Source organism: Dendrobates tinctorius, unplaced genomic scaffold (genome assembly GCF_039654945.1).
Source record: "Dendrobates tinctorius isolate UK_male_01 unplaced genomic scaffold, ASM3965494v1 ptg000036l, whole genome shotgun sequence".
NCBI lineage: Eukaryota > Metazoa > Chordata > Amphibia > Anura > Dendrobatidae > Dendrobates > Dendrobates tinctorius.
The window spans coordinates 20,206,411-20,232,299 of record NW_027361704.1 but is presented as its reverse complement, the minus strand read 5'-3'; the positions used below and the strand labels follow the sequence as shown (position 1 = coordinate 20,232,299).

The 25,889-nt window shown below is 52.8% G+C and overlaps 1 protein-coding gene and 1 long non-coding RNA gene across 4 annotated transcripts; both read right to left on the bottom strand.

Moving 5' to 3' along the window:
• Positions 1–1,061: 1,061 nt before the first annotated feature.
• Positions 1,062–25,676, bottom strand: LOC141087897 (uncharacterized). 3 transcript variants are annotated; one of them, XR_012231756.1, is made up of 5 exons: positions 25,562–25,676; positions 6,590–6,739; positions 6,308–6,437; positions 3,052–3,201; positions 1,062–2,873 (listed from the first exon to the last, which is right to left on the bottom strand). It is a non-coding gene; the product is annotated as an uncharacterized lncRNA (long non-coding RNA). The 3 variants fall into 3 exon arrangements; XR_012231757.1 differs by having other exon boundaries at positions 6,590–6,687; positions 25,562–25,625; XR_012231758.1 differs by lacking the exon at positions 6,308–6,437 and having other exon boundaries at positions 6,590–6,687; positions 25,562–25,624.
• Positions 6,839–8,575, bottom strand: PURA (purine rich element binding protein A). The gene has a single exon (XM_073573745.1). It carries the CDS (start codon positions 8,492–8,494, stop codon positions 7,655–7,657), a length of 840 nt encoding a protein of 279 aa, XP_073429846.1. The 5' UTR covers positions 8,495–8,575; the 3' UTR covers positions 6,839–7,654.
• Positions 25,677–25,889: the final 213 nt, after the last annotated feature.

The following is a 25,889-nucleotide window of genomic DNA, read 5'->3' as shown; positions in this document are numbered from 1 at the left end:
ACTTGTTAAAAAAATATTTGATGGCACATTCCGTTTAAGAAAAATTCTGAAGTCTGTTAAAAAAAAATAAATAAATGTTTTATATGTATCGCTAATTTCCAAGAACAATTTTTTTAAATTTTTCCATGCGTCGAGCAGACAGTTTTATTGATACTAATTTAGGCTACATACAATAGATTTATATTGCATTTTCTTTTGAGAGAGATGGTTACCAAAAATCTACAATTCGGGCATTTTTTTCTCATTACTTGCGGCTTAACGCATGGATTCATTAATTTTTATGAAGTTGTTTTTTTTTTTTTTTCAATTTCCATATTTTTAATGGGGGGAATGGGAGAATGATTCAAATTATTGTATTTAAACTTTGCGTCCCTTCAGGGGATTTGAGCCTTTGATCATCCAATTACTTATACCATGTATTGTTCTATCGGTGTATTGTAGTTTGTAGTGAAAATCCAAATCTGATTTACTGATCGGTGGCAGAGCTTCACAGAAGGCCCAAGATGACACTGACGGGGTCCTGAGCATGCCCCTCGCTGCCATGGTAACCCATCAGTGCACACAAGCACTTCATTTAAATGGTCAGCGGAGATTCAAACTCAGCTCATGTGTACCCATACATCGTTTTGCTTTAAGGGGTTAATAGATGGAGGCAGGGTAAAGATCTTGACAGGTTCCCTTTAAAGTAAACTTCTAGTTTGCCAGTACATCATTGAGCTTCAGAAACTAAATGATTACAAATATATTAAGACAACTGTGTAAATGCAATTCCATTCTATTATGTAATGTACCCCCAAACCAGACGTGATCATTAAAAAGAAAGCCAAGATCAGGCCAAGCCCCTCACAGATGCAATATAGCAAAACTAGTGGGTGGCAATGCGCTTACTGATAAACCCCAAACTTATAGCATAAGAATGAGCTCTCCTGCCCTCTGTGAGACCACCACACCCTAAACATGGCTAAGAAGGGGATCACAAAACCAGGAGAAAAGTGAAGGTGACAGCGACAGTACTGCTCAAGAAAAGAGGCCATCCTAATATGAAGTGGATGAAACTAAGATAATGGTGATACAGGATCACTTTATTAAAATACACAAAACACGTTTTGGGATCGGACTGATCCCCTTATAATAGGCGCATATAATACAGAAGCTTGCTGTGCGGTATATATCTGTATATATACACATAAAAAAGGTGCGAAAGTGCGGCAAAAATAAACATACATACAATTATACAAATAAAGTGCACACAATTCCCAATAAATAGATCTTTAAATTCATTCATCTATACACAAAAGAAAAGTTATAAAAAATTGTTCATTACAAAACCATTAGATCTCTATAGTTATATGTACATAATTATATATTTATATATAGTATATTATATATGTGCGCATTTGAACTGGAGCCAATGACCAAGGTTACCCTAACACCATAGTATCTGCTGTAAGAGGCCAATGTCACAGATGAGATGTTGGAGAAGGTCGGTATAGTCTCTTCTGCTGTACGACAGTATTGGGGACGGTCTGTGCATGCATGGGTGGATGGATCTGTATAGTAGAGGAGGGAAAGATGGAGAGAGCACTGAACAGGTCACGGTGTGGCAGGCCAGACAGGGAACAAAAGGGAGGTACGAGAGTACAGGCCAAAAGAGGTAGCAGTGGTCACCAGAGGAGAGAAAAACATGAGGAACAGTCACAGGGGAACATGACGAGGCTGATGGAAGTTAAGTGGACTTACAACACTTCATGACCACCAATGATGAACAAAAGTTATAAAAAAAGAAAAAAAAAAAAAAAAAAATTATATATATATATATATATTCAAACATTTAGGGAGCTGTTAAAAGGGTATGCCCATCTCCAAGATACTATCCCAATATATAGTAGGTGTAATAACAATAAAATTAGCAAATAGCTTAAATTAGAAGTGTAGTCTAGTTCTTCTGATTTGATATATCACTTACTTCATGTGCAGGGAATTGCAACAGATATCCATGGTTACGACCACCAGCAGCCAACTGTCACTATACGAGTAGTCCTAATCATGGATACCAAAGCTACTGCAATGCCCTGCACATAGGGCAAGTGACATAGCTAATCAGAAGAACTAGAATACATTTCTAATGGGATGTGTTTGCTAATATTATTACACCTACTACATATTGGACAGAATGTTGAAGATAGGAATACCCCTTTAATGGTGTTTTATGTCACTAAGCTTAAAAGGGATCTTCAAGGTACATAATTCAGACCTAGGGTTAAGTGACTCTCCATCCTAGCACAGGAAAGTGACTATTTTGTAATATATTATCACCATACTGGTTTCCCGACATTGCTTGCTGACACCTTCTTCACCAAGACTAACAGTCCGGACGAAAAACGTCAAACATGGCCACCACTGTAGGATGAGGAGAGGTAGCAAGTCTGAACCACAGTCCCACAACTCGGGACAGGCAGAGGTGTCATGGGTCAGACTTTCACCACTCCCCATGCCACTCTGGCAGCCAGCGGTAACAGTGGAGAGGGTAGCGGGAAGCCTACGAGGCCAATACGGGGGTTGACTACACATTAGAAATATATCGTCACTCTTCAGTGCCATGGTGGAGTTCACTGTAAACCATTCCCTGGTCCTTCTGCTTTATCAGTGGCAGGGAAGCAACGATGTAATGTCCCCACTGACACCCTCTGTCCGTGATGGTGCTACGTCATGAGCAGGGAATGGCTACAAAATGGAAGATGGGACAACACTAAGCAGACCGGCAACAGCTCAGAATCAGAGGAAAATATATTGCAATTTGGCTTTTTTATACGCCTCAGAAGACCCCGTTACTCCTTAGGAGTATTTGTCACACGGTAGATTTTCATGCAAATCTGTGAGGAAAGATTAAAATCTGCATCAATTTCCACATGGATTTGTTTCCATGGAAGATATCTGTTAAAATAAAACTACGCTGTTGGCACATCAATTCACCAAACACCGAGTGAAGGTCCGCAGGTGAACTTCCCCCGTGTGAACCCTCCCTAATCCGTGTACAGACGATCCCCTCACCATTTAATATCTTGGTTGCTGTCAGTGTCGGGGAACAATCTCCAGGGACTACAAGCCTGAATACAACCGGAGCAGGATCAGGAATGTAGGAGACGTCCTCCATCAGGATGTCCTCAAGAACATTTCCATTCACGGACAGCAAGCGGACATCTTAAAAATGGTGAGGATTGAAACAAAAAGTACATTAACAGAACAGCACTTTGACAGGAATTAAGTTTTAGAAAAAGAAAACAAATCCTTAAAAGGGGTTTTCTCACGAGCCCAAGTACATTGTAATCAATAGATCTTGGAAAAATAATTTCCACATTTGGATGTTTAGTAAAATGTTCCTGTGCCGAGATAATCTTATAAATGTGCCCCTGCAGTGTTATGGCCGTGTCTGACCACACCACAGCTCCTGGGTATGAGTATAGACAGGACAGCTGGGGATCACCACTGATGCCATTTGTGAGGTAAAACATTTCACTGCTTGTTTTTACACAATTTTTTACCTCACAAATAGGATCCGCTGTGATCCCCTGATGTCATGTCTGTAGCCTCTTTTGCTCTCTCTCCCGCCCAGGAGCTGTGGAATGATCAGACCATGTCCCTGTACGGTCAGACACAGCCATTACACAGCAGGGGCACAGTTATAAGATTATCTCAGCACAGGAACATTTTATTTAACACATCCAATTGTGGAAATTATTATTCCAAGAGCGATTGAGTAAAATGAACTTTTGTTTGTGGGACCATCTCTAACCATGAAATCTGGGACGTTTGGGGGGGTCCTTAGAAAAAAAAAAAAAAAAAAGATTAGGGTTTAAGGGGCTGACAAGACAGAACATGAGGTCTATACAACTTCCTCAAGCCTCAAGGTGCCCCCACGTTGGAGAGACCACTTTCACTGGCACTTCTGGAGTAGCTGTAGAGTTAACTGTTTCAGAGCTATTTAGACTAACACCTGGTTCAGGTGAACAAGATTTTTAATTTTGACACGGTATCATGTTCTAATACATGATGCCCCTATAAGAAAAAGACTCGGTGGTCTAACACAGGGATTGTCAAGCTTTTTTTTAGTGTCGAAGTCCGTGCCAAAAGCAAAAACGTTACTTAATTATCCTTCACCTCCTAAACTATGTATACATTAAAGAGAACCTGTCAGCAGGATTTAGCAGTGTACAGTGCGGGTGCGGCCACAGTGGCTCCATTACATGGATACCTCAGAAGAGTAAGAAAAGAAGCAATCATGGTTTTCTTCTGATGACGGCGTCTGTGCATTGGGGCAGGGTCTTCTGTTGCGGTCCCTCCGCCTGATTATTCAGTGACTTGCCTCCGTTTTGGAATTTCGCACCTCATCATCAGGTGGACGGCACGAGAGTCTGGACTTCAATAAAATGGTGCCGGAGTCGGTGCTTGTGCAGATCGAGATCTCTGCAGAGTTGGCAGCACCGCCACAACATTTCAGAACGGAGGTAAGTCAGTGAAGAATCCCAACACCCCAGGCCTGCCCTGAGGCACGGAAGTCAGCAGCAGAAAACTTAAAACCTCGATTAATAAAGAACCACTAACTGGATTCCTTCAACAACGGCACCATTTAATCAGTGTCACAGTGCCATTATGGCCGGACCCTTACTTTACAGTAATAAATCCTGCTGAAAGGTTCTCTATCGTTTACAGCGTCGTGTCACTTACTGGGCTACTTATTGTAGTTCTGATTAATCAGTTTTATCAGCAGGAGATTATCACTAGAGGCCTAGTAAATCTGTTGCAACGCAATCCTCCATATTCATGAGCGCTGTATAACCCCACCCCCAACACTGATTTGTAGCTTCCTGCCTATGCACAGTGTACACTTAAAGCTGCTAATCAGTGGTGTGGATGGGATTATACAAAACTCTGCATTCAGAGAACTGATAGATCCCCAGCAGAACAGATAACATAGATTTTATCAAAACTGCAACAAGCAGCCCAATAAGTGACACATCGCTGGAATCTGAGTCTATGGTGCACTCAGAGAAGGCTGCAAAAACCCGAACCCAGATCATGATTCATTATGCCGCTATACCACGCACCATATAGCAATACATCAGTACAGATAGGACTATAAACAGTCAGTCCTGACCTGTGATCTGGCCAGCCTCCTACATAATGGACAGAATTCACACTCCCTGCAGTTCTAACGCCTCTCAATGATTTGGGGTGAGGACTGTTTTCCCGTCTGACAGGGCACTGGGGTAAGGGCGATTACTGGGGGGGGGGGGGGGGTCATGGCCACTAGTTCTATGTTATTTGGCCATTGTACACACTAACCTAGGTGGTGATAAATTACATTGTACATAGCCTTTTTTAAGTGATGTTAAACAATTGCATATTGAGAGTAAAGTGCTGGAGATTGGCATATGCCACTTACGTGAGGGTGGCCGCCTAGAGGGTCGTCCATAGATACCATCTGGCCACGATTATATCCCTGGCCTAAAACTTTATTAAGCAGTTTGCATCATAGTTTTATACAAATTAGCTGAGACTTGTTTATTAAAGTGGAATCTGTAGGGAAAGTCAATCCCCCATAATACAAATATGGACATGGAGGCTTTTGAAATGTAAATCCATAGACACCTTTATATCTTATATCTGCTGCTGCATTCTCAAGTAATTAGTATTTTCATTCATAGGCAAATGGAGTATTAAGTGCTCTGGGGGTGACAGAATTTTCCAGGCCTCCACTTCCGGAGGTTGGTCCTCCACCTAGTACCAGCTCCATGAACATTGTCAGATTTCCTTGCCTGGTGGCTGATCTCACACAGCTAAAGAGGCTGATAGTAGCAGAGGGAAACTTGGGGAGGCAGAGGCTTCATCAGCGCTCTGTCATGCCCAGCGTGACAGAGCAAATCAATGAAAAGCTAGTTACTGAAGAATGCAGCAACAGATAGACGACATAGAAGTGTCAATGGATTTACTTTTTAAAGTCCTTCAAGACCTTGTGCGTGTAATCGAGGACGGGGGGGGTTGATCTTCTTGACAAATTCATTTTAAAAGGGGATGTTCAGCTCTTTATTTTACTAAAAGCTTGGAGTGGGAGAAAATAAGTAATTGATCTGGTTTTGTCCAGTTACGGACTGCGATGTCTGGACTGGCTGCGGGTCTCTGGCCCTAAACTCAGCAGCCTCACAGGCATATATGAAATTGTTGAGTACAGGTAGCAGAGCCGTGGCCGTTCTGTAAGTCGCGGTCCATACTTGGTCCATGAATGCTGGGTATGTCTAACCACCCTTACCAATACCATCCAGGTGCTTCCAGTGTCCCCCGCCGGTCTCTGTATCCTTTCCAAATGAATATGTGACCTCTGCAGTGGACACCAGTGGTCACCGCTGCAGTGATCTTATGTCCATACTGGAATGTTATCCCTAGAGACAAGAATACAGAGAACGGTCACAGGGCTGGTTAAGGTGAAGATTACTCTCATTTTCTACCATTCTAAACTTTGGTTAAAAAAAAAAAAAAGGCTCAAGAGGCCAGACAACCCGTTAGGTGGCAACGAGAACCAGGAGATACGTACATTAGAGTCATTGGCAAATAAGTATCCAATAACTGGCACGTATGGGCCGACTATTCCTCCTTGGCATCCGAGCGGGCAGAGATCCGTTCCCATGTGTCCTAAGCCAAAGGAAACACAAATACACAGTGTCGTGGTGGTACAAGGAGGCGGCTGAAAGACACAGCAGAGAGAAGGTTAGTGACAGCGCCGGCGGGCAGCGGTGGCACAGCTCACACAGTGACGAGGGCTCTCAGAATAAGGAAAAGCGCCTAATTAAAAACCTTCTTTAATAATGGATTTAGAAGTGCATCAAAAGTCATCAACGATATATTTGTTTTCCATGTGTAATACAAAACATACTGTTCAGCATCTATACATAAACCTTTAGTCTATAAATACAGAGATATATACATGGCAGACATTTAGAAAGAGGAACAAGCTTCAGACTGGAAATAAATTATCAGGTCAACTGGCAAAAATCACAAATTAACAAAATTTCATTTCAAATGTTCTCGTTTAATCATTTGTTTCATGTTCACATAATGGTCGCCGACCGGTTCTGCTCTAGGCCCAGATGCAATGCATATTGTAGAAAAGAGAGCACTTTATTGGATAACCTATGTACCTGGGGTCTACACACCGCGGGCGGCATAACACGGACACACAGCATGCCTACAGCCCTGCCCAGCGACAGGGGGCCACCGCCTGCCCAGCCTGGCCATTTGGTAACAAAATAGCTTCTAAAATATTCTCATCATCTTTGTGCTAAAGTCAAATGTTATTAGCGACATGAAAGGACCTGTGTCTGTCAGAGCGCCATCATCAGGGCGGGTGTAGAAAAGTTCGGGCGAGTTAGGGCCAGAAACACCATCCTCTCTGCGGTCATCATCAAGTAGGAAACACGGGTCATAGATAAGGTTATTACTCTGTTTAGCAGCTGCTTACTGTTAGAGGTGGGGAAGTGGACGACATCCAGCGATGGGAGTGACAGGTCTGGCAGTCTGTGGAGGTGGTGGGCGGTGCTCCCGACGCGTTATTAACAGTTCGCTTCTTCTTCTTCGTCGTGTGTGGCGCCGTCGGCGGAGATCAATCGTCGTCGCCGTCGTCGGCCTCCTCCTGCTGCTCGGAGGCGCGCTTGTCCCTCTGCTTCTCCTGGATCTTCTTCATCTCCTCCGCGTACTTGCAGAACGTGTGGCCGAATTTGGCCCAGACTTTGTACGGGACGGTGATGGAGTTGCGGTACGTGGGCTTCACCTCGCTCACCCGCATGAACACCCCGTACTTATTGGAGCCGACGTCGAAGAAAAAGCGCTTGTTGTCCACAGTTAAGGAAGTGCCCTCGGGTAACTCTGCGGGCTCCTCCTCCACCCCGTAGTCGTCGATCAGCTTGGCCAGGGCATCGCGGAACTCGATCAGTCCCTGCGCCGGCAGCGCGATCGTCTGCCCCTGCGTGGAGCCCAGGCCCGGGCCGCGGTTCACCGTCTGGCGGATCCTCAGGAAGCGGCCGCGCTGGTTCTCCTTCAGGTCCATGTAGTACTTTCGGTTCTCCCGGACCAGGAACTCGCTCTTCAGCGCCCGCCGGGGCTCGTCCTGCGCCATGTCGGGGTTGCTGGGTCCGAGCTGCGCATAGTGCTCGATAAAATCCCCCAGGTAGTCGCGGAATTCCACGGCCACGGACATAGACAGGGTCAGCCGGCTCTTATTGCCCCCAGCCCCGACCTCCGCTATCTTCAGGAAGCGGCCCTTAGCGTTCTGCTTAACGTCCAGGTAGAAGCGTTTGTTCTGAATGTCCACCCGCTTAGAGGCCAGCTCCTGGGTGTCGTGCTGCAGAGCCGAGCCCCCGATCCCTGAGGCGGGGTGTAGCGAGCTGCCACCGGAGCTCATCGCCGCTCCTCCTTGCTCGCTTCCACTGTCTCTATCCGCCATGATGCCGCCTGCCTTCTTCCCCTCTCCCTGCAACTCCCACAGACAGGACGCGGATCTCGCGAGAAGCGGAGACAGGAGGCGCTGCGGCGGAGGGGGGCGCTCAACTTCCCGGAAAGTTGTCTGCTCACAGTGTATGAGCACTGGTAATGCCAGCCGTGTATGAGTGCCCACCTCACAGAGGCTGGTAATGCCCGCCGTGTATGAGCGCCCACCTCACAGAGGCTGGTAATGCCCGCCGTGTATGAGCGCCCACCTCACAGAGGCTGGTAATGCCCGCAGTGTATGAGTGCCCACCTCACAGAGGCTGGTAATGCCCGCAGTGTATGAGTGCCCACCTCACAGAGGCTGGTAATGCCCGCAGTGTATGAGTGCCCACCTCACAGAGGCTGGTAATGCCCGCAGTGTATGAGCGCCCACCTCACAGAGGCTGGTAATGCCCGCAGTGTATGAGCGCCCACCTCACAGAGGCTGGTAATGCCCGCAGTGTATGAGCGCCCACCTCACAGAGGCTGGTAATGCCCGCAGTGTATGAGCGCCCACCTCACAGAGGCTGGTAATGCCCGCAGTGTATGAGCGCCCACCTCACAGAGGCTGGTAATGCCCGCAGTGTATGAGCGCCCACCTCACAGAGGCTGGTAATGCCCGCAGTGTATGAGCGCCCACCTCACAGAGGCTGGTAATGCCCGCAGTGTATGAGCGCCCACCTCACAGAGGCTGGTAATGCCCGCAGTGTATGAGCGCCCACCTCACAGAGGCTGGTAATGCCCGCAGTGTATGAGCGCCCACCTCACAGAGGCTGGTAATGCCCGCAGTGTATGAGCGCCCACCTCACAGAGGCTGGTAATGCCCGCAGTGTATGAGCGCCCACCTCACAGAGGCTGGTAATGCCCGCAGTGTATGAGCGCCCACCTCACAGAGGCTGGTAATGCCCGCAGTGTATGAGCGCCCACCTCACAGACGCTGGTAATGCCCGCAGTGTATGAGCGCCCACCTCACAGAGGCTGGTAATGCCCGCAGTGTATGAGCGCCCACCTCACAGAGGCTGGTAATGCCCGCAGTGTATGAGCGCCCACCTCACAGAGGCTGGTAATGCCCGCAGTGTATGAGCGCCCACCTCACAGAGGCTGGTAATGCCCGCAGTGTATGAGCGCCCACCTCACAGAGGCTGGTAATGCCCGCAGTGTATGAGCGCCCACCTCACAGAGGCTGGTAATGCCCGCAGTGTATGAGCGCCCACCTCACAGACGCTGGTAATGCCCGCAGTGTATGAGCGCCCACCTCACAGAGGCTGGTAATGCCCGCAGTGTATGAGCGCCCACCTCACAGAGGCTGGTAATGCCCGCAGTGTATGAGCGCCCACCTCACAGAGGTTGGTAATGCCCGCAGTGTATGAGCGCCCACCTCACAGAGGCTGGTAATGCCCGCAGTGTATGAGCGCCCACCTCACAGAGGCTGGTAATGCCCGCAGTGTATGAGCGCCCACCTCACAGAGGCTGGTAATGCCCGCCGTGTATGAGCGCCCACCTCACAGAGGCTGGTAATGCCCGCAGTGTATGAGCGCCCACCTCACAGAGGCTGGTAATGCCCGCCGTGTATGAGCGCCCACCTCACAGAGGCTGGTAATGCCCGCCGTGTATGAGCGCCCACCTCACAGAGGCTGGTAATGCCCGCAGTGTATGAGCGCCCACCTCACAGAGGCTGGTAATGCCCGCAGTGTATGAGCGCCCACCTCACAGAGGCTGGTAATGCCCGCAGTGTATGAGCGCCCACCTCACAGAGGCTGGTAATGCCCGCAGTGTATGAGCGCCCACCTCACAGAGGCTGGTAATGCCCGCAGTGTATGAGTGCCCACCTCACAGAGGCTGGTAATGCCCGCAGTGTATGAGTGCCCACCTCACAGAGGCTGGTAATGCCCGCAGTGTATGAGTGCCCACCTCACAGACGCTGGTAATGCCCGCAGTGTATGAGCGCCCACCTCACAGAGGCTGGTAATGCCCGCAGTGTATGAGCGCCCACCTCACAGAGGCTGGTAATGCCCGCAGTGTATGAGCGCCCACCTCACAGAGGCTGGTAATGCCCGCAGTGTATGAGTGCCCACCTCACAGAGGCTGGTAATGCCCGCAGTGTATGAGTGCCCACCTCACAGAGGCTGGTAATGCCTGCAGTGTATGAGTGCCCACCTCACAGAGGCTGGTAATGCCAGCCGTGTATGAGTGCCCACCTCACAGAGGCTGGTAATGCCCGCAGTGTATGAGTGCCCACCTCACAGAGGCTGGTAATACCAGCCGTGTATGAGTGCCCACCTCACAGAGGCTGGTAATGCCCGCAGTGTATGAGCGCCCACCTCACAGAGGCTGGTAATGCCCGCAGTGTATGAGTGTGGTAATGCCCGCAGTGTATGAGCGCCCACCTCACAGAGGCTGGTAATGCTCACAGTGTATGAGCACCCACCTCACAGAGGCTGGTAATGCCAGCCGTGTATGAGTGCCCACCTCACAGAGGCTGGTAATGCCCGCAGTGTATGAGTGCCCACCTCACAGAGGCTGGTAATACCAGCCGTGTATGAGTGCCCACCTCACAGAGGCTGGTAATGCCCGCAGTGTATGAGCGCCCACCTCACAGAGGCTGGTAATGCCCGCAGTGTATGAGTGTGGTAATGCCCGCAGTGTATGAGCGCCCACCTCACAGAGGCTGGTAATGCTCACAGTGTATGAGCACCCACCTCACAGAGGCTGGTAATGCCCGCAGTGTATGAGCGCCCACCTCACAGAGGCTGGTAATGCCCGCAGTGTATGAGTGCCCACCTCACAGAGGCTGGTAATGCCCGCAGTGCATGAGCGCCCACCTCACAGAGGCTGGTAATGCCCGCAGTGTATGAGCGCCCACCTCACAGAGGCTGGTAATGCCCGCAGTGTATGAGCGCCCACCTCACAGAGGCTGGTAATGCCCGCAGTGTATGAGCGCCCACCTCACAGAGGCTGGTAATGCCCGCAGTGTATGAGCGCCCACCTCACAGAGGCTGGTAATGCCCGCAGTGTATGAGCGCCCACCTCACAGAGGCTGGTAATGCCCGCAGTGTATGAGCGCCCACCTCACAGAGGCTGGTAATGCCCGCAGTGTATGAGCGCCCACCTCACAGAGGCTGGTAATGCCCGCAGTGTATGAGCGCCCACCTCACAGAGGCTGGTAATGCCCGCAGTGTATGAGCGCCCACCTCACAGAGGCTGGTAATGCCCGCAGTGTATGAGCGCCCACCTCACAGAGGCTGGTAATGCCCGCAGTGTATGAGCGCCCACCTCACAGAGGCTGGTAATGCCCGCAGTGTATGAGCGCCCACCTCACAGAGGCTGGTAATGCCCGCAGTGTATGAGCGCCCACCTCACAGAGGCTGGTAATGCCCGCAGTGTATGAGCGCCCACCTCACAGAGGCTGGTAATGCCCGCAGTGTATGAGCGCCCACCTCACAGAGGCTGGTAATGCCCGCAGTGTATGAGCGCCCACCTCACAGAGGCTGGTAATGCCCGCAGTGTATGAGCGCCCACCTCACAGAGGCTGGTAATGCCCGCAGTGTATGAGCGCCCACCTCACAGAGGCTGGTAATGCCCGCAGTGTATGAGCGCCCACCTCACAGAGGCTGGTAATGCCCGCAGTGTATGAGCGCCCACCTCACAGAGGCTGGTAATGCCCGCAGTGTATGAGCGCCCACCTCACAGAGGCTGGTAATGCCCGCAGTGTATGAGCGCCCACCTCACAGAGGCTGGTAATGCCCGCAGTGTATGAGCGCCCACCTCACAGAGGCTGGTAATGCCCGCAGTGTATGAGCGCCCACCTCACAGAGGCTGGTAATGCCCGCAGTGTATGAGCGCCCACCTCACAGAGGCTGGTAATGCCCGCAGTGTATGAGCGCCCACCTCACAGAGGCTGGTAATGCCCGCAGTGTATGAGCGCCCACCTCACAGAGGCTGGTAATGCCCGCAGTGTATGAGCGCCCACCTCACAGAGGCTGGTAATGCCCGCAGTGTATGAGCGCCCACCTCACAGAGGCTGGTAATGCCCGCAGTGTATGAGCGCCCACCTCACAGAGGCTGGTAATGCCCGCAGTGTATGAGCGCCCACCTCACAGAGGCTGGTAATGCCCGCAGTGTATGAGCGCCCACCTCACAGAGGCTGGTAATGCCCGCAGTGTATGAGCGCCCACCTCACAGAGGCTGGTAATGCCCGCAGTGTATGAGCGCCCACCTCACAGAGGCTGGTAATGCCCGCAGTGTATGAGCGCCCACCTCACAGAGGCTGGTAATGCCCGCAGTGTATGAGCGCCCACCTCACAGAGGCTGGTAATGCCCGCAGTGTATGAGCGCCCACCTCACAGAGGCTGGTAATGCCCGCAGTGTATGAGCGCCCACCTCACAGAGGCTGGTAATGCCCGCAGTGTATGAGCGCCCACCTCACAGACGCTGGTAATGCCCGCAGTGTATGAGCGCCCACCTCACAGAGGCTGGTAATGCCCGCAGTGTATGAGCGCCCACCTCACAGAGGCTGGTAATGCCCGCAGTGTATGAGCGCCCACCTCACAGAGGTTGGTAATGCCCGCAGTGTATGAGCGCCCACCTCACAGAGGCTGGTAATGCCCGCAGTGTATGAGCGCCCACCTCACAGAGGCTGGTAATGCCCGCAGTGTATGAGCGCCCACCTCACAGAGGCTGGTAATGCCCGCCGTGTATGAGCGCCCACCTCACAGAGGCTGGTAATGCCCGCAGTGTATGAGCGCCCACCTCACAGAGGCTGGTAATGCCCGCCGTGTATGAGCGCCCACCTCACAGAGGCTGGTAATGCCCGCCGTGTATGAGCGCCCACCTCACAGAGGCTGGTAATGCCCGCAGTGTATGAGCGCCCACCTCACAGAGGCTGGTAATGCCCGCAGTGTATGAGCGCCCACCTCACAGAGGCTGGTAATGCCCGCAGTGTATGAGCGCCCACCTCACAGAGGCTGGTAATGCCCGCAGTGTATGAGCGCCCACCTCACAGAGGCTGGTAATGCCCGCAGTGTATGAGTGCCCACCTCACAGAGGCTGGTAATGCCCGCAGTGTATGAGTGCCCACCTCACAGAGGCTGGTAATGCCCGCAGTGTATGAGTGCCCACCTCACAGACGCTGGTAATGCCCGCAGTGTATGAGCGCCCACCTCACAGAGGCTGGTAATGCCCGCAGTGTATGAGCGCCCACCTCACAGAGGCTGGTAATGCCCGCAGTGTATGAGCGCCCACCTCACAGAGGCTGGTAATGCCCGCAGTGTATGAGTGCCCACCTCACAGAGGCTGGTAATGCCCGCAGTGTATGAGTGCCCACCTCACAGAGGCTGGTAATGCCTGCAGTGTATGAGTGCCCACCTCACAGAGGCTGGTAATGCCAGCCGTGTATGAGTGCCCACCTCACAGAGGCTGGTAATGCCCGCAGTGTATGAGTGCCCACCTCACAGAGGCTGGTAATACCAGCCGTGTATGAGTGCCCACCTCACAGAGGCTGGTAATGCCCGCAGTGTATGAGCGCCCACCTCACAGAGGCTGGTAATGCCCGCAGTGTATGAGTGTGGTAATGCCTGCAGTGTATGAGCGCCCACCTCACAGAGGCTGGTAATGCTCACAGTGTATGAGCACCCACCTCACAGAGGCTGGTAATGCCAGCCGTGTATGAGTGCCCACCTCACAGAGGCTGGTAATGCCCGCAGTGTATGAGTGCCCACCTCACAGAGGCTGGTAATACCAGCCGTGTATGAGTGCCCACCTCACAGAGGCTGGTAATGCCCGCAGTGTATGAGCGCCCACCTCACAGAGGCTGGTAATGCCCGCAGTGTATGAGTGTGGTAATGCCCGCAGTGTATGAGCGCCCACCTCACAGAGGCTGGTAATGCTCACAGTGTATGAGCACCCACCTCACAGAGGCTGGTAATGCCCGCAGTGTATGAGCGCCCACCTCACAGAGGCTGGTAATGCCCGCAGTGTATGAGTGCCCACCTCACAGAGGCTGGTAATGCCCGCAGTGCATGAGCGCCCACCTCACAGAGGCTGGTAATGCCCGCAGTGTATGAGCGCCCACCTCACAGAGGCTGGTAATGCCCGCAGTGTATGAGCGCCCACCTCACAGAGGCTGGTAATGCCCGCAGTGTATGAGCGCCCACCTCACAGAGGCTGGTAATGCCCGCAGTGTATGAGCGCCCACCTCACAGAGGCTGGTAATGCCCGCAGTGTATGAGCGCCCACCTCACAGAGGCTGGTAATGCCCGCAGTGTATGAGCGCCCACCTCACAGAGGCTGGTAATGCCCGCAGTGTATGAGCGCCCACCTCACAGAGGCTGGTAATGCCCGCAGTGTATGAGCGCCCACCTCACAGAGGCTGGTAATGCCCGCAGTGTATGAGCGCCCACCTCACAGAGGCTGGTAATGCCCGCAGTGTATGAGCGCCCACCTCACAGAGGCTGGTAATGCCCGCAGTGTATGAGCGCCCACCTCACAGAGGCTGGTAATGCCCGCAGTGTATGAGCGCCCACCTCACAGAGGCTGGTAATGCCCGCAGTGTATGAGCGCCCACCTCACAGAGGCTGGTAATGCCCGCAGTGTATGAGCGCCCACCTCACAGAGGCTGGTAATGCCCGCAGTGTATGAGCGCCCACCTCACAGAGGCTGGTAATGCCCGCAGTGTATGAGCGCCCACCTCACAGAGGCTGGTAATGCCCGCAGTGTATGAGCGCCCACCTCACAGAGGCTGGTAATGCCCGCAGTGTATGAGCGCCCACCTCACAGAGGCTGGTAATGCCCGCAGTGTATGAGCGCCCACCTCACAGAGGCTGGTAATGCCCGCAGTGTATGAGCGCCCACCTCACAGAGGCTGGTAATGCCCGCAGTGTATGAGCGCCCACCTCACAGAGGCTGGTAATGCCCGCAGTGTATGAGCGCCCACCTCACAGAGGCTGGTAATGCCCGCAGTGTATGAGCGCCCACCTCACAGAGGCTGGTAATGCCCGCAGTGTATGAGCGCCCACCTCACAGAGGCTGGTAATGCCCGCAGTGTATGAGCGCCCACCTCACAGAGGCTGGTAATGCCCGCAGTGTATGAGCGCCCACCTCACAGAGGCTGGTAATGCCCGCAGTGTATGAGCGCCCACCTCACAGAGGCTGGTAATGCCCGCAGTGTATGAGCGCCCACCTCACAGAGGCTGGTAATGCCCGCAGTGTATGAGCGCCCACCTCACAGAGGCTGGTAATGCCCGCAGTGTATGAGCGCCCACCTCACAGAGGCTGGTAATGCCCGCAGTGTATGAGCGCCCACCTCACAGAGGCTGGTAATGCCCGCAGTGTATGAGCGCCCACCTCACAGAGGCTGGTAATGCCCGCAGTGTATGAGCGCCCACCTCACAGAGGCTGGTAATGCCCGCAGTGTATGAGCGCCCACCTCACAGAGGCTGGTAATGCCCGCAGTGTATGAGCGCCCACCTCACAGAGGCTGGTAATGCCCGCAGTGTATGAGCGCCCACCTCACAGACGCTGGTAATGCCCGCAGTGTATGAGCGCCCACCTCACAGAGGCTGGTAATGCCCGCAGTGTATGAGCGCCCACCTCACAGAGGCTGGTAATGCCCGCAGTGTATGAGCGCCCACCTCACAGAGGCTGGTAATGCCCGCAGTGTATGAGCGCCCACCTCACAGAGGCTGGTAATGCCCGCAGTGTATGAGCGCCCACCTCACAGAGGCTGGTAATGCCCGCAGTGTATGAGCGCCCACCTCACAGAGGCTGGTAATGCCCGCCGTGTATGAGCGCCCACCTCACAGAGGCTGGTAATGCCCGCAGTGTATGAGCGCCCACCTCACAGAGGCTGGTAATGCCCGCCGTGTATGAGCGCCCACCTCACAGAGGCTGGTAATGCCCGCAGTGTATGAGTGCCCACCTCACAGAGGCTGGTAATGCCCGCAGTGTATGAGTGCCCACCTCACAGAGGCTGGTAATGCCCGCAGTGTATGAGTCCCCACCTCTCAGAGGCTGGTAATGCCAGCCGTGTATGAGTGCCCACCTCACAGAGGCTGGTAATGCCCGCAGTGTATGAGTGCCCACCTCACAGAGGCTGGTAATGCCCGCAGTGTATGAGTGCCCACCTCACAGAGGCTGGTAATGCCCGCAGTGTATGAGTGCCCACCTCACAGAGGCTGGTAATGCCCGCCGTGTATGAGTGCCCACCTCACAGAGGCTGGTAATGCCCGCAGTGTATGAGTCCCCACCTCTCAGAGGCTGGTAATGCCAGCCGTGTATGAGTGCCCACCTCACAGAGGCTGGTAATGCCCGCAGTGTATGAGTCCCCACCTCTCAGAGGCTGGTAATGCCAGCCGTGTATGAGTGCCCACCTCACAGAGGCTGGTAATGCCCGCAGTGTATGAGTGCCCACCTCACAGAGGCTGGTAATGCCAGCCGTGTATGAGTGCCCACCTCACAGAGGCTGGTAATGCCCGCAGTGTATGAGTGCCCCCCTCACAGAGGCTGGTAATGCCCGCAGTGTATGAGTGCCCCCCTCACAGAGGCTGGTAATGCCCGCAGTGTATGAGTGCCCCCCTCACAGAGGCTGGTAATGCCCGCAGTGTATGAGTGCCCCCCTCACAGAGGCTGGTAATGCCAGCCGTGTATGAGCGCCCACCTCAGAGGCTGGTAATGCCCGCAGTGTATGAGCGCCCACCTCACAGAGGCTAGTAATGCCCGCAGTGTATGAGTGCCCACATCACAGAGGCTGGTAATGCCCGCAGTGTATGAGTGCCCACCTCACAGAGGCTGGTAATGCCCGCAGTGTATGAGTGCCCACATCACAGAGGCTGGTAATGCCCGCAGTGTATGAGTGCCCACCTCACAGAGGCTGGTAATGCCCGCAGTGTATGAGTGCCCACCTCACAGAGGCTGGTAATGCCCGCAGTGTATGAGTGCCCACCTCACAGAGGCTGGTAATGCCCGCAGTGTATGAGTGCCCACCTCACAGAGGCTGGTAATGCCCGCAGTGTATGAGTGCCCACCTCACAGAGGCTGGTAATGCCCGCAGTGTATGAGTGCCCACCTCACAGAGGCTGGTAATGCCCGCAGTGTATGAGTGCCCACCTCTCAGAGGCTGGTAATGCCAGCCGTGTATGAGTGCCCACCTCTCAGAGGCTGGTAATGCCCGCAGTCTATGAGTGCCCACCTCACACAGACAGATAATGCCCGCAGTGTATGAGTGCCCACCTCACAGAGGCTGGTAATGCCCGCAGTGTATGAGTGCCCACCTCACAGAGGCTGGTAATGCCCGCAGTGTATGAGTGCCCACCTCACAGAGGCTGGTAATGCCCGCAGTGTATGAGTGCCCACCTCTCAGAGGCTGGTAATGCCAGCCGTATATGAGTGCCCACCTCACAGAGGCTGGTAATGCCAGCCGTGTATGAGTGCCCACCTCACAGAGGCTGGTAATGCCCGCAGTGTATGAGCGCCCCCCTCACAGAGGCTGGTAATGCCCGCAGTGTATGAGTGCCCACCTCTCAGAGGCTGGTAATGCCCGCAGAGTATGAGTGCCCACCTCACACAGACAGATAATGCCCGCAGTGTATGAGTGCCCACCTCACACAGACAGATAATGCCCGCAGTGTATGAGTGCCCACCTCACAGAGGCTGGTAATGCCAGCCGTGTATGAGTGCCCACCTCACAGAGGCTGGTAATGCCCGCAGTGTATGAGCGCCCACCTCTCAGAGGCTGATAATGCCCGCAGTGTATGAGTGCCCACCTCACAGAGGCTGATAATGCCCGCAGTGTATGAGTGTGGTAATGCCCGCAGTGTATGAGCGCCCACCTCACAGAGGCTGGTAATGCTCACAGTGTATGAGCGCCCACCTCACAGAGGCTGATAATGCCCGCAGTGTATGAGTGCCCACCTCTCAGAGGCTGGTAATGCCAGCCGTGTATGAGTGCCCACCTCACAGAGGCTGGTAATGCCCGCAGTGTATGAGTGCCCACCTCACAGAGGCTGGTAATGCCCGCAGTGTATGAGTGCCCACCTCACAGAGGCTGGTAATGCCCGCAGTGTATGAGTGCCCACCTCACAGAGGCTGGTAATGCCAGCCGTGTATGAGTGCCCACCTCACAGAGGCTGGTAATGCCCGCAGTGTATGAGTGCCCACCTCACAGAGGCTGGTAATACCAGCCGTGTATGAGTGCCCACCTCACAGAGGCTGGTAATGCCCGCAGTGTATGAGCGCCCACCTCACAGAGGCTGGTAATGCCCGCAGTGTATGAGTGTGGTAATGCCCGCAGTGTATGAGCGCCCACCTCACAGAGGCTGGTAATGCTCACAGTGTATGAGCGCCCACCTCACAGAGGCTGGTAATGCCCGCAGTGTATGAGCGCCCACCTCACAGAGGCTGGTAATGCCCGCAGTGTATGAGTGCCCACCTCACAGAGACTGGTAATGCCCGCAGTGTATGAGTGCCCACCTCACAGCGGCTGGTAATGCCCGCAGTGCATGAGTGCCCACCTCACAGAGGCTGGTAATGCCCGCAGTGTATGAGTGCCCACCTCACAGAGGCTGATAATACCCGCAGTGTATGAGTGCCCACCTCACACAGACAGATAAAGCCCGCAGTGTATGAGTGCCCACCTCACACAGACAGATAATGCCCGCAGTGTATGAGTGCCCACCTCACACAGACAGATAATGCCCGCAGTGCATGAGTGCCCACCTCACAGAGGCTGGTAATGCCCGCAGTGTATGAGTGCCCACCTCACAGAGGCTGGTAATGCCCGCAATGTATGGGTGCCCACCTCACAGAGGCTGATAATGCCCGCAGTGTATGAGTGCCCACCTCACACAGACAGATAATGCCCGCAGTGTATGAGTGCCCACCTCACACAGACAGATAATGCCCGCAGTGTATGAGTGCCCACCTCACACAGACAGATAATGCCCGCAGTGCATGAGTGCCCACCTCACAGAGGCTGGTAATGCCCGCAGTGTATGAGTGCCCACCTCACAGAGGCTGATAATACCCGCAGTGTATGAGTGCCCACCTCACACAGACAGATAATGCCCGCAGTGTATGAGTGCCCACCTCACAGAGGCTGGTAATGCCAGCCGTGTATGAGTGCCCACCTCACAGAGGCTGGTAATGCCCGCAGTGTATGAGCGCCCACCTCTCAGAGGCTGATAATGCCCGCAGTGTATGAGTGCCCACCTCACAGAGGCTGATAATGCCCGCAGTGTATGAGTGTGGTAATGCCCGCAGTGTATGAGCGCCCACCTCACAGAGGCTGGTAATGCTCACAGTGTATAAGCGCCCACCTCACAGAGGCTGGTAATGCCCGCAGTGTATGAGTGCCCACCTCTCAGAGGCTGGTAATGCCAGCCGTGTATGAGTGCCCACCTCACAGAGGCTGGTAATGCCCGCAGTGTATGAGTGCCCACCTCACAGAGGCTGGTAATGCCCGCAGTGTATGAGTGCCCACCTCACAGAGGCTGGTAATGCCAGCCGTGTATGAGTGCCCACCTCACAGAGGCTGGTAATGCCCGCAGTGTATGAGTGCCCACCTCTCAGAGGCTGGTAATGCCAGCCGTGTATGAGTGCCCACCTCACAGAGGCTGGTAATGCCCGCAGTGTATGAGTGCCCACCTCACAGAGGCTGGTAATGCCAGCCGTGTATGAGTGCCCACCTCACAGAGGCTGGTAATACCAGCCGTGTATGAGTGCCCACCTCACAGAGGCTGGTAATGCCCGCAGTGTATGAGTGCCCACCTCACAGAGGCTGATAATGCCCGCAGTGTATGAGTGCCCACCTCACAGAGGCTGGTAATGCCCGCAGTGTATGAGCGCCCACCTCACAGAGGCTGGTAATGCCCGCAGTGTATGAGTGCCCACCTCACAGAGGCTGGTAATGCCCGCAGTGTATGAGTGTGGTAATGCCCGCAGTGTATGAGCTCCCACCTCACAGAGGCTGGTAATGCCCGCAGTGCATAAGTGCCCACCTCACAGAGGCTGGTAATGCCCGCAGTGTATGAGTGCCCACCTCACAGAGGCTGGTAATGCCCGCAGTGTATGAGTGCCCACCTCACAGAGGCTGGTAATGCCCGCAGTGTATGAGTGCCCACCTCACACAGATAATGCCCGCAGTGTATGAGTGCCCACCTCACACAGACAGATAATGCCCGCAGTGTATGAGTGCCCACCTCACAAAGGCTGGTAATGCCCGCAGTGTATGAGTGCCCACCTCACAGAGGCTGGTAATGCCCGCAGTGTATGAGTGCCCACCTCACAAAGGCTGGTAATGCTCACAGTGTATGAGTGCCCACCTCACAGAGGCTGGTAATGCTCACAGTGTATGAGTGCCCACCTCACAGAGGCTGGTAATGCTCACAGTGTATGAGTGTCCACCTCACAGAGGCTGGCAATACCCGCAGTGTATGAGTGCCCACCTCACAGAGGCTGGTAATGCCCACAGTGTATGAGTGCCCACCTCACACAGACAGATAATGCCCGCAGTGTATGAGTGCCCACCTCACAGAGGCTGGTATTGCCCGCAGTGTATGAGTGCCCACCTCACAGAGGGTGGTAATGCCCGCAGTGTATGAGTGCCCACCTCACAGAGGGTGGTAATGCCCACAGTGTATGAGTGCCCACCTCACACAGACAGATAATGCCCGCAGTGTATGAGTGCCCACCTCACAGAGGCTGGTAATGCCCGCAGTGTATGAGTGCCCACCTCACAGAGGCTGGTAATGCCCGCAGTGTATGAGTGCCCACCTCACAGAGGCTGGTAATGCCCGCAGTGTATTAGTGCCCACCTCACACAGGCTGGTAATGCCCGCAGTGTATGAGTGCCCACCTCACACAGACAGATAATGCCCGCAGTGTATGAGTGCCCACCTCACAGAGGGTGGTAATGCCCGCAGTGTATGAGTGCCCACCTCACAGAGGGTGGTAATGCCCACAGTGTATGAGTGCCCACCTCACAGAGGGTGGTAATGCCCACAGTGTATGAGTGCCCACCTCTCAGAGGCTGGTAATGCCCGCAGTGTATGAGTGCCCACCTCTCAGAGGCTGATAATGCCAGCAGTGTATGAGCGCCCACCTCACAGAGGCTGATAATCCCCGCAGTGTAAGCGCCCACCTCACAGAGGGTGGTAATGCCCACAGTGTATGAGTGCCCACCTCACAGAGGCTGGTAATGCCCACAGTGTATGAGTGCCCACCTCACAGAGGCTGGTAATGCCCACAGTGTATGAGTGCCCACCTCACAGGCTGGTAATGCCCGCCATGTATGAGTGCCCACCTCAGAGGCTGGTAATGCCCGCAGTGTATGAGTGCCCACCTCACAGAGGCTGGTAATGCCCGCAGTGTATGAGTGCCCACCTCACAGAGGCTGGTAATGCCCGCAGTGTATGAGTGCCCACCTCACAGAGGCTGGTAATGCCCGCAGTGTATGAGTGCCCACCTCACAGGCTGGTAATGCCCGCAGTGTATGAGTGCCCACCTCACAGAGGCTGGTAATGCCCGCAGTGTATGAGTGCCCACCTCACAGAGGCTGGTAATGCCCGCAGTGTATGAGTGCCCACCTCACAGAGGCTGGTAATGCCCGCAGTGCATGAGTGCCCACCTCACAGAGGCTGGTAATGCCTGCAGTGTATGAGTGCCCACCTCACAGAGGCTGATAATACCCGCAGTGTATGAGTGCCCACCTCATACAGATAATGCCCGTAGTGTATGAGTGCCCACCTCACACAGACAGATAATGCCCGCAGTGTATGAGTGCCCACCTCACAGAGGCTGATAATGCCCGCAGTGTATGAGTGCCCACCTCACACAGACATAATGCCCGCAGTGCATGAGTGCCCACCTCACAGAGGCTGGTAATGCCCGCAGTGCATGAGTGCCCACCTCACAGAGGCCGGTAATGCCCGCAGTGTATGAGTGCCCACCTCACAGAGGCTGGTAATGCCCGCAGTGTATGAGTGCCCACCTCACACAGACAGATAATGCCCGCAGTGTATGAGTGCCCACCTCACAGAGGCTGGTAATGCCCGCCGTGTATGAGTGCCCATCTCACAGAGGCTGATCATGCCCGCAGTGTATGAGTGCCCACCTCACAGAGGCTGATAATGCCCGCAGTGTATGAGTGCCCACCTCAAAGAGGCTGATAATGCCCGCAGTGTATGGGTGCCCACCTCACAGAGGCTGATAATGCCCGCAGTGTATGGGTGCCCACCTCACAGAAGCTAATGCCTGCAGTGTATGGGTGCCCACCTCACAGAGGCTGGTAATACCCGCAGTGTATGAGTGCCCACCTCACAGAGGCTGGTAATGCCCGCCATGTATGGGTCCCCACCTCACAGAGGGTGGTAATGCCTGCAGTGTATGAGTGCACCTCACAGAGGCTGGTAATGCCCGCCGTGTAAGAGTACCCACCTCACAGAAGGTGGTAATGCCCGCCATGTATGGGTGACCACCTTACAGAAGGTGGTAGTGCCCACAGTGTATGGGTGCCCACCTCAGATGGTGGTAGTGCCCATAGTGTGTGGGTGCCAACTTCACAGAGGCTGGTAGTGCCCACAGTGTATGGGTGCCCACTTCACAGAGGCTGGTAATGCCCAGTGTGTGTGGGTGCTCACCTCACAGAGGCTGGTAATGCCCACAGTGTGTGGGTGCTCACTGCTGCTGGGTAGCACTGAACGAGCGCCCACCTTACTGAAGCTAGGTAACGCCGAATGAGCGCCCGCCTTACAGAAGCTGGGTAGCATCGAACAAGCGCCCACCTTACTGAAGGTAGGTAGCACCGAATGAGCGCCCGCCTTACAGAAGCTGGGTAGCACCGAACGAGCGCCCGCCTTACAGAAGCTGGGCAGCACCGAACGAGCGCCCGCCTTACAGAAGCTGGGCAGCACCGAACGAGCGCCCGCCTTACAGAAGCTGGGCAGCACTGAACGAGCGCCCGCCTTACAGAAGCTGGGCAGCACTGAACGAGCGCCCGCCTTACAGAAGCTGGGCAGCACTGAACGAGCGCCCGCCTTATAGAAGCTGGGCAGCACCTGTACTGAATGGGCACCAGATTAAAGAGAGTGAGAAATTAAAAAACAAAAGCCTCTGCCTATCAGAATTGATGTTTCTATTACTGCCTCTTTAGAAAAATAACCATGTGCGCACTATATAAAAGTTATTGTTAGACAAGGGGAAACCTGTCACTTTGTACTTGCAGTCAGCTCTGTGGACAGAATTGTATAGAGAGAGGCCGAGCAGATGGTACGTTCGGTAGGTTTGTGGGAACAGATTCAGTATAACTTATTTTAATCACTGAAATTCTAGGTGATTGTATGTGAGAGTCCAGTGGGCGGTCCTATTCAGTGATTGCATTCACAGTCATACATGGAAGACTCAATCACTGAGTAGGACCGCCCACTGGACTGGTACAATCACCAGGGAGGTCTATAAATAAAATGCAAGTTATACCAAAACCTTTTCTACAGAAACGTCCAACAATCTGTTCAGCTGCCCCTGCTGTATAACTGCAGATCAGGTGCCATTTCAACATGACAAGTTCCCTTTAAAATGTGTTTAGTTGTCTTTTATAGTCATAAAAAATGTGAAGAACAGACCCACATTTCTTTTCTACTTCATATTTTCCCCTCAGTATCAGGAAAAAATAGGGAAAGGGAAAGTTATATTTATTTGAAATAAATTTTTTTTTTTTTTTTTAAATTTTAGAGCTCTAAAATTGCTTGACCGAAACCCAAAATTGTGTCCCAACTACATGTGTCCAGGCCCACGCAACGCACTGACAGTAAGCACATGTATGCAAATCACAGAATTGTGGTCCCATGACCGCCCAATCCCAGAATCGGAGAATCCTGACAGTGCGCACGATGTGAGAATTCACAGAGCTACTGCAGACTTGTGGCCTAAGGCCGGACAGCCCCTGATACAAAATTGTGGTAGATTTGCCCCAGTGACACATTCTGCAGGATAGTACAGTACCGGCAACGTAGGTGGGATGTTACAAATCTCATCCACAGGGTGCTGATTTTTTTTCTTAAACCTCATCCATTTTTCCATACAAAATGTTTGTTAAAAAAAAAAAAAAAAAGTTTATTGTTTGGCCCCCCCCTTAGGGGACTTGATCATGTGATCGCTATATAGTGGAATACCTCGGTATTGCAGTATAAAGTGCAACGCTGTACACCTGTGGCTATACTTCCCAGGAGAACCTGCTGCAATGACAGCCCAATGGTCCTCTGCAATCAGGTTGTAGGGAGCCACTTTGGGGTGGTTCACATGCCTGGTATCTAACTGGGTAATGGCAGCAGTCTGAGTTCAGCTCTGGCTCCTGCTAGTGACAGAGGCTGGCTAGGTAATATCTCCACTCCTGAGCCCCCTTCACTTTACCTCCGGTGAATATGGCTGTGACTGTAGGTCCCAACAGGGTCTACAAGGGGGAAGTCTGCAGCCTTTTTACAACAAAATCTACTACAAAATCAGAATTTAATGATACGTTTTAGAATTTACACCAATTTAACCTCAAACAAATTTGCATCGTGTGCAGGGACCCTAAGGGTGTGTTCACATTTCTAAGAGGTTTTTTGCACAGAAAACCTTGAAAAAAAAAAAAAAAACCTCAAAAAGGAATGAACATTCATTTGCATATAAAAAAAAAAACACTTGTTCATATGCTTCCTTTAAAAACCGTAGGCTTTCAAAAGATGCCAAGCAGTTAGATGTAGCAACATGTCCTGAATAACCACAGTACAGTCAATGGGAAGGCTAAAAAGCTTTTTTTTTTATTGTTATTAAGTATTTATGCTGCAAAGAAACCTAGCATTTGCTGCAATGCCCTCTGTGAGGATTCACAAGCTGCAGACTTTTGGGCAAAACCTGGACAACCCTTTAAGGAGTACACAACTTCCAGTAATATAATACAATTTAAAAAAAATAAATAAATAGGCACTCCATTAACATTTTTTGGATAAAAAAGTGCAAAAGCAATCTAATTATGATATGTGTATGTGCATGGCCTTTATCGCTTATGTCTCACCTCTCCTCGTGCCAAACTGGGCTTCATCTGACCTGAGAAGTGAAAGCAGGCGCACAGCTGGCAATTAAAACCTTGTCTGGGAAAGATGGGTGGATAAGTGCAAGCCTGGAAGGGGCCACACACTCCAAAACCCAATAAAAGGGCCCACACACCATATACTATGGCCAGTGTACAAGCATATACATGAACACTATGCGTTAGCGCACTGCAATTACAGCATGCAGAAATTCAACTATTGCTATATATGTGTAAAAACGTCTCCTGATGGAAAACCGTCCAAACTAGTCACTATCCAGCCAAAGGGCTGCAAAAAAAAAAACCGCTTCAG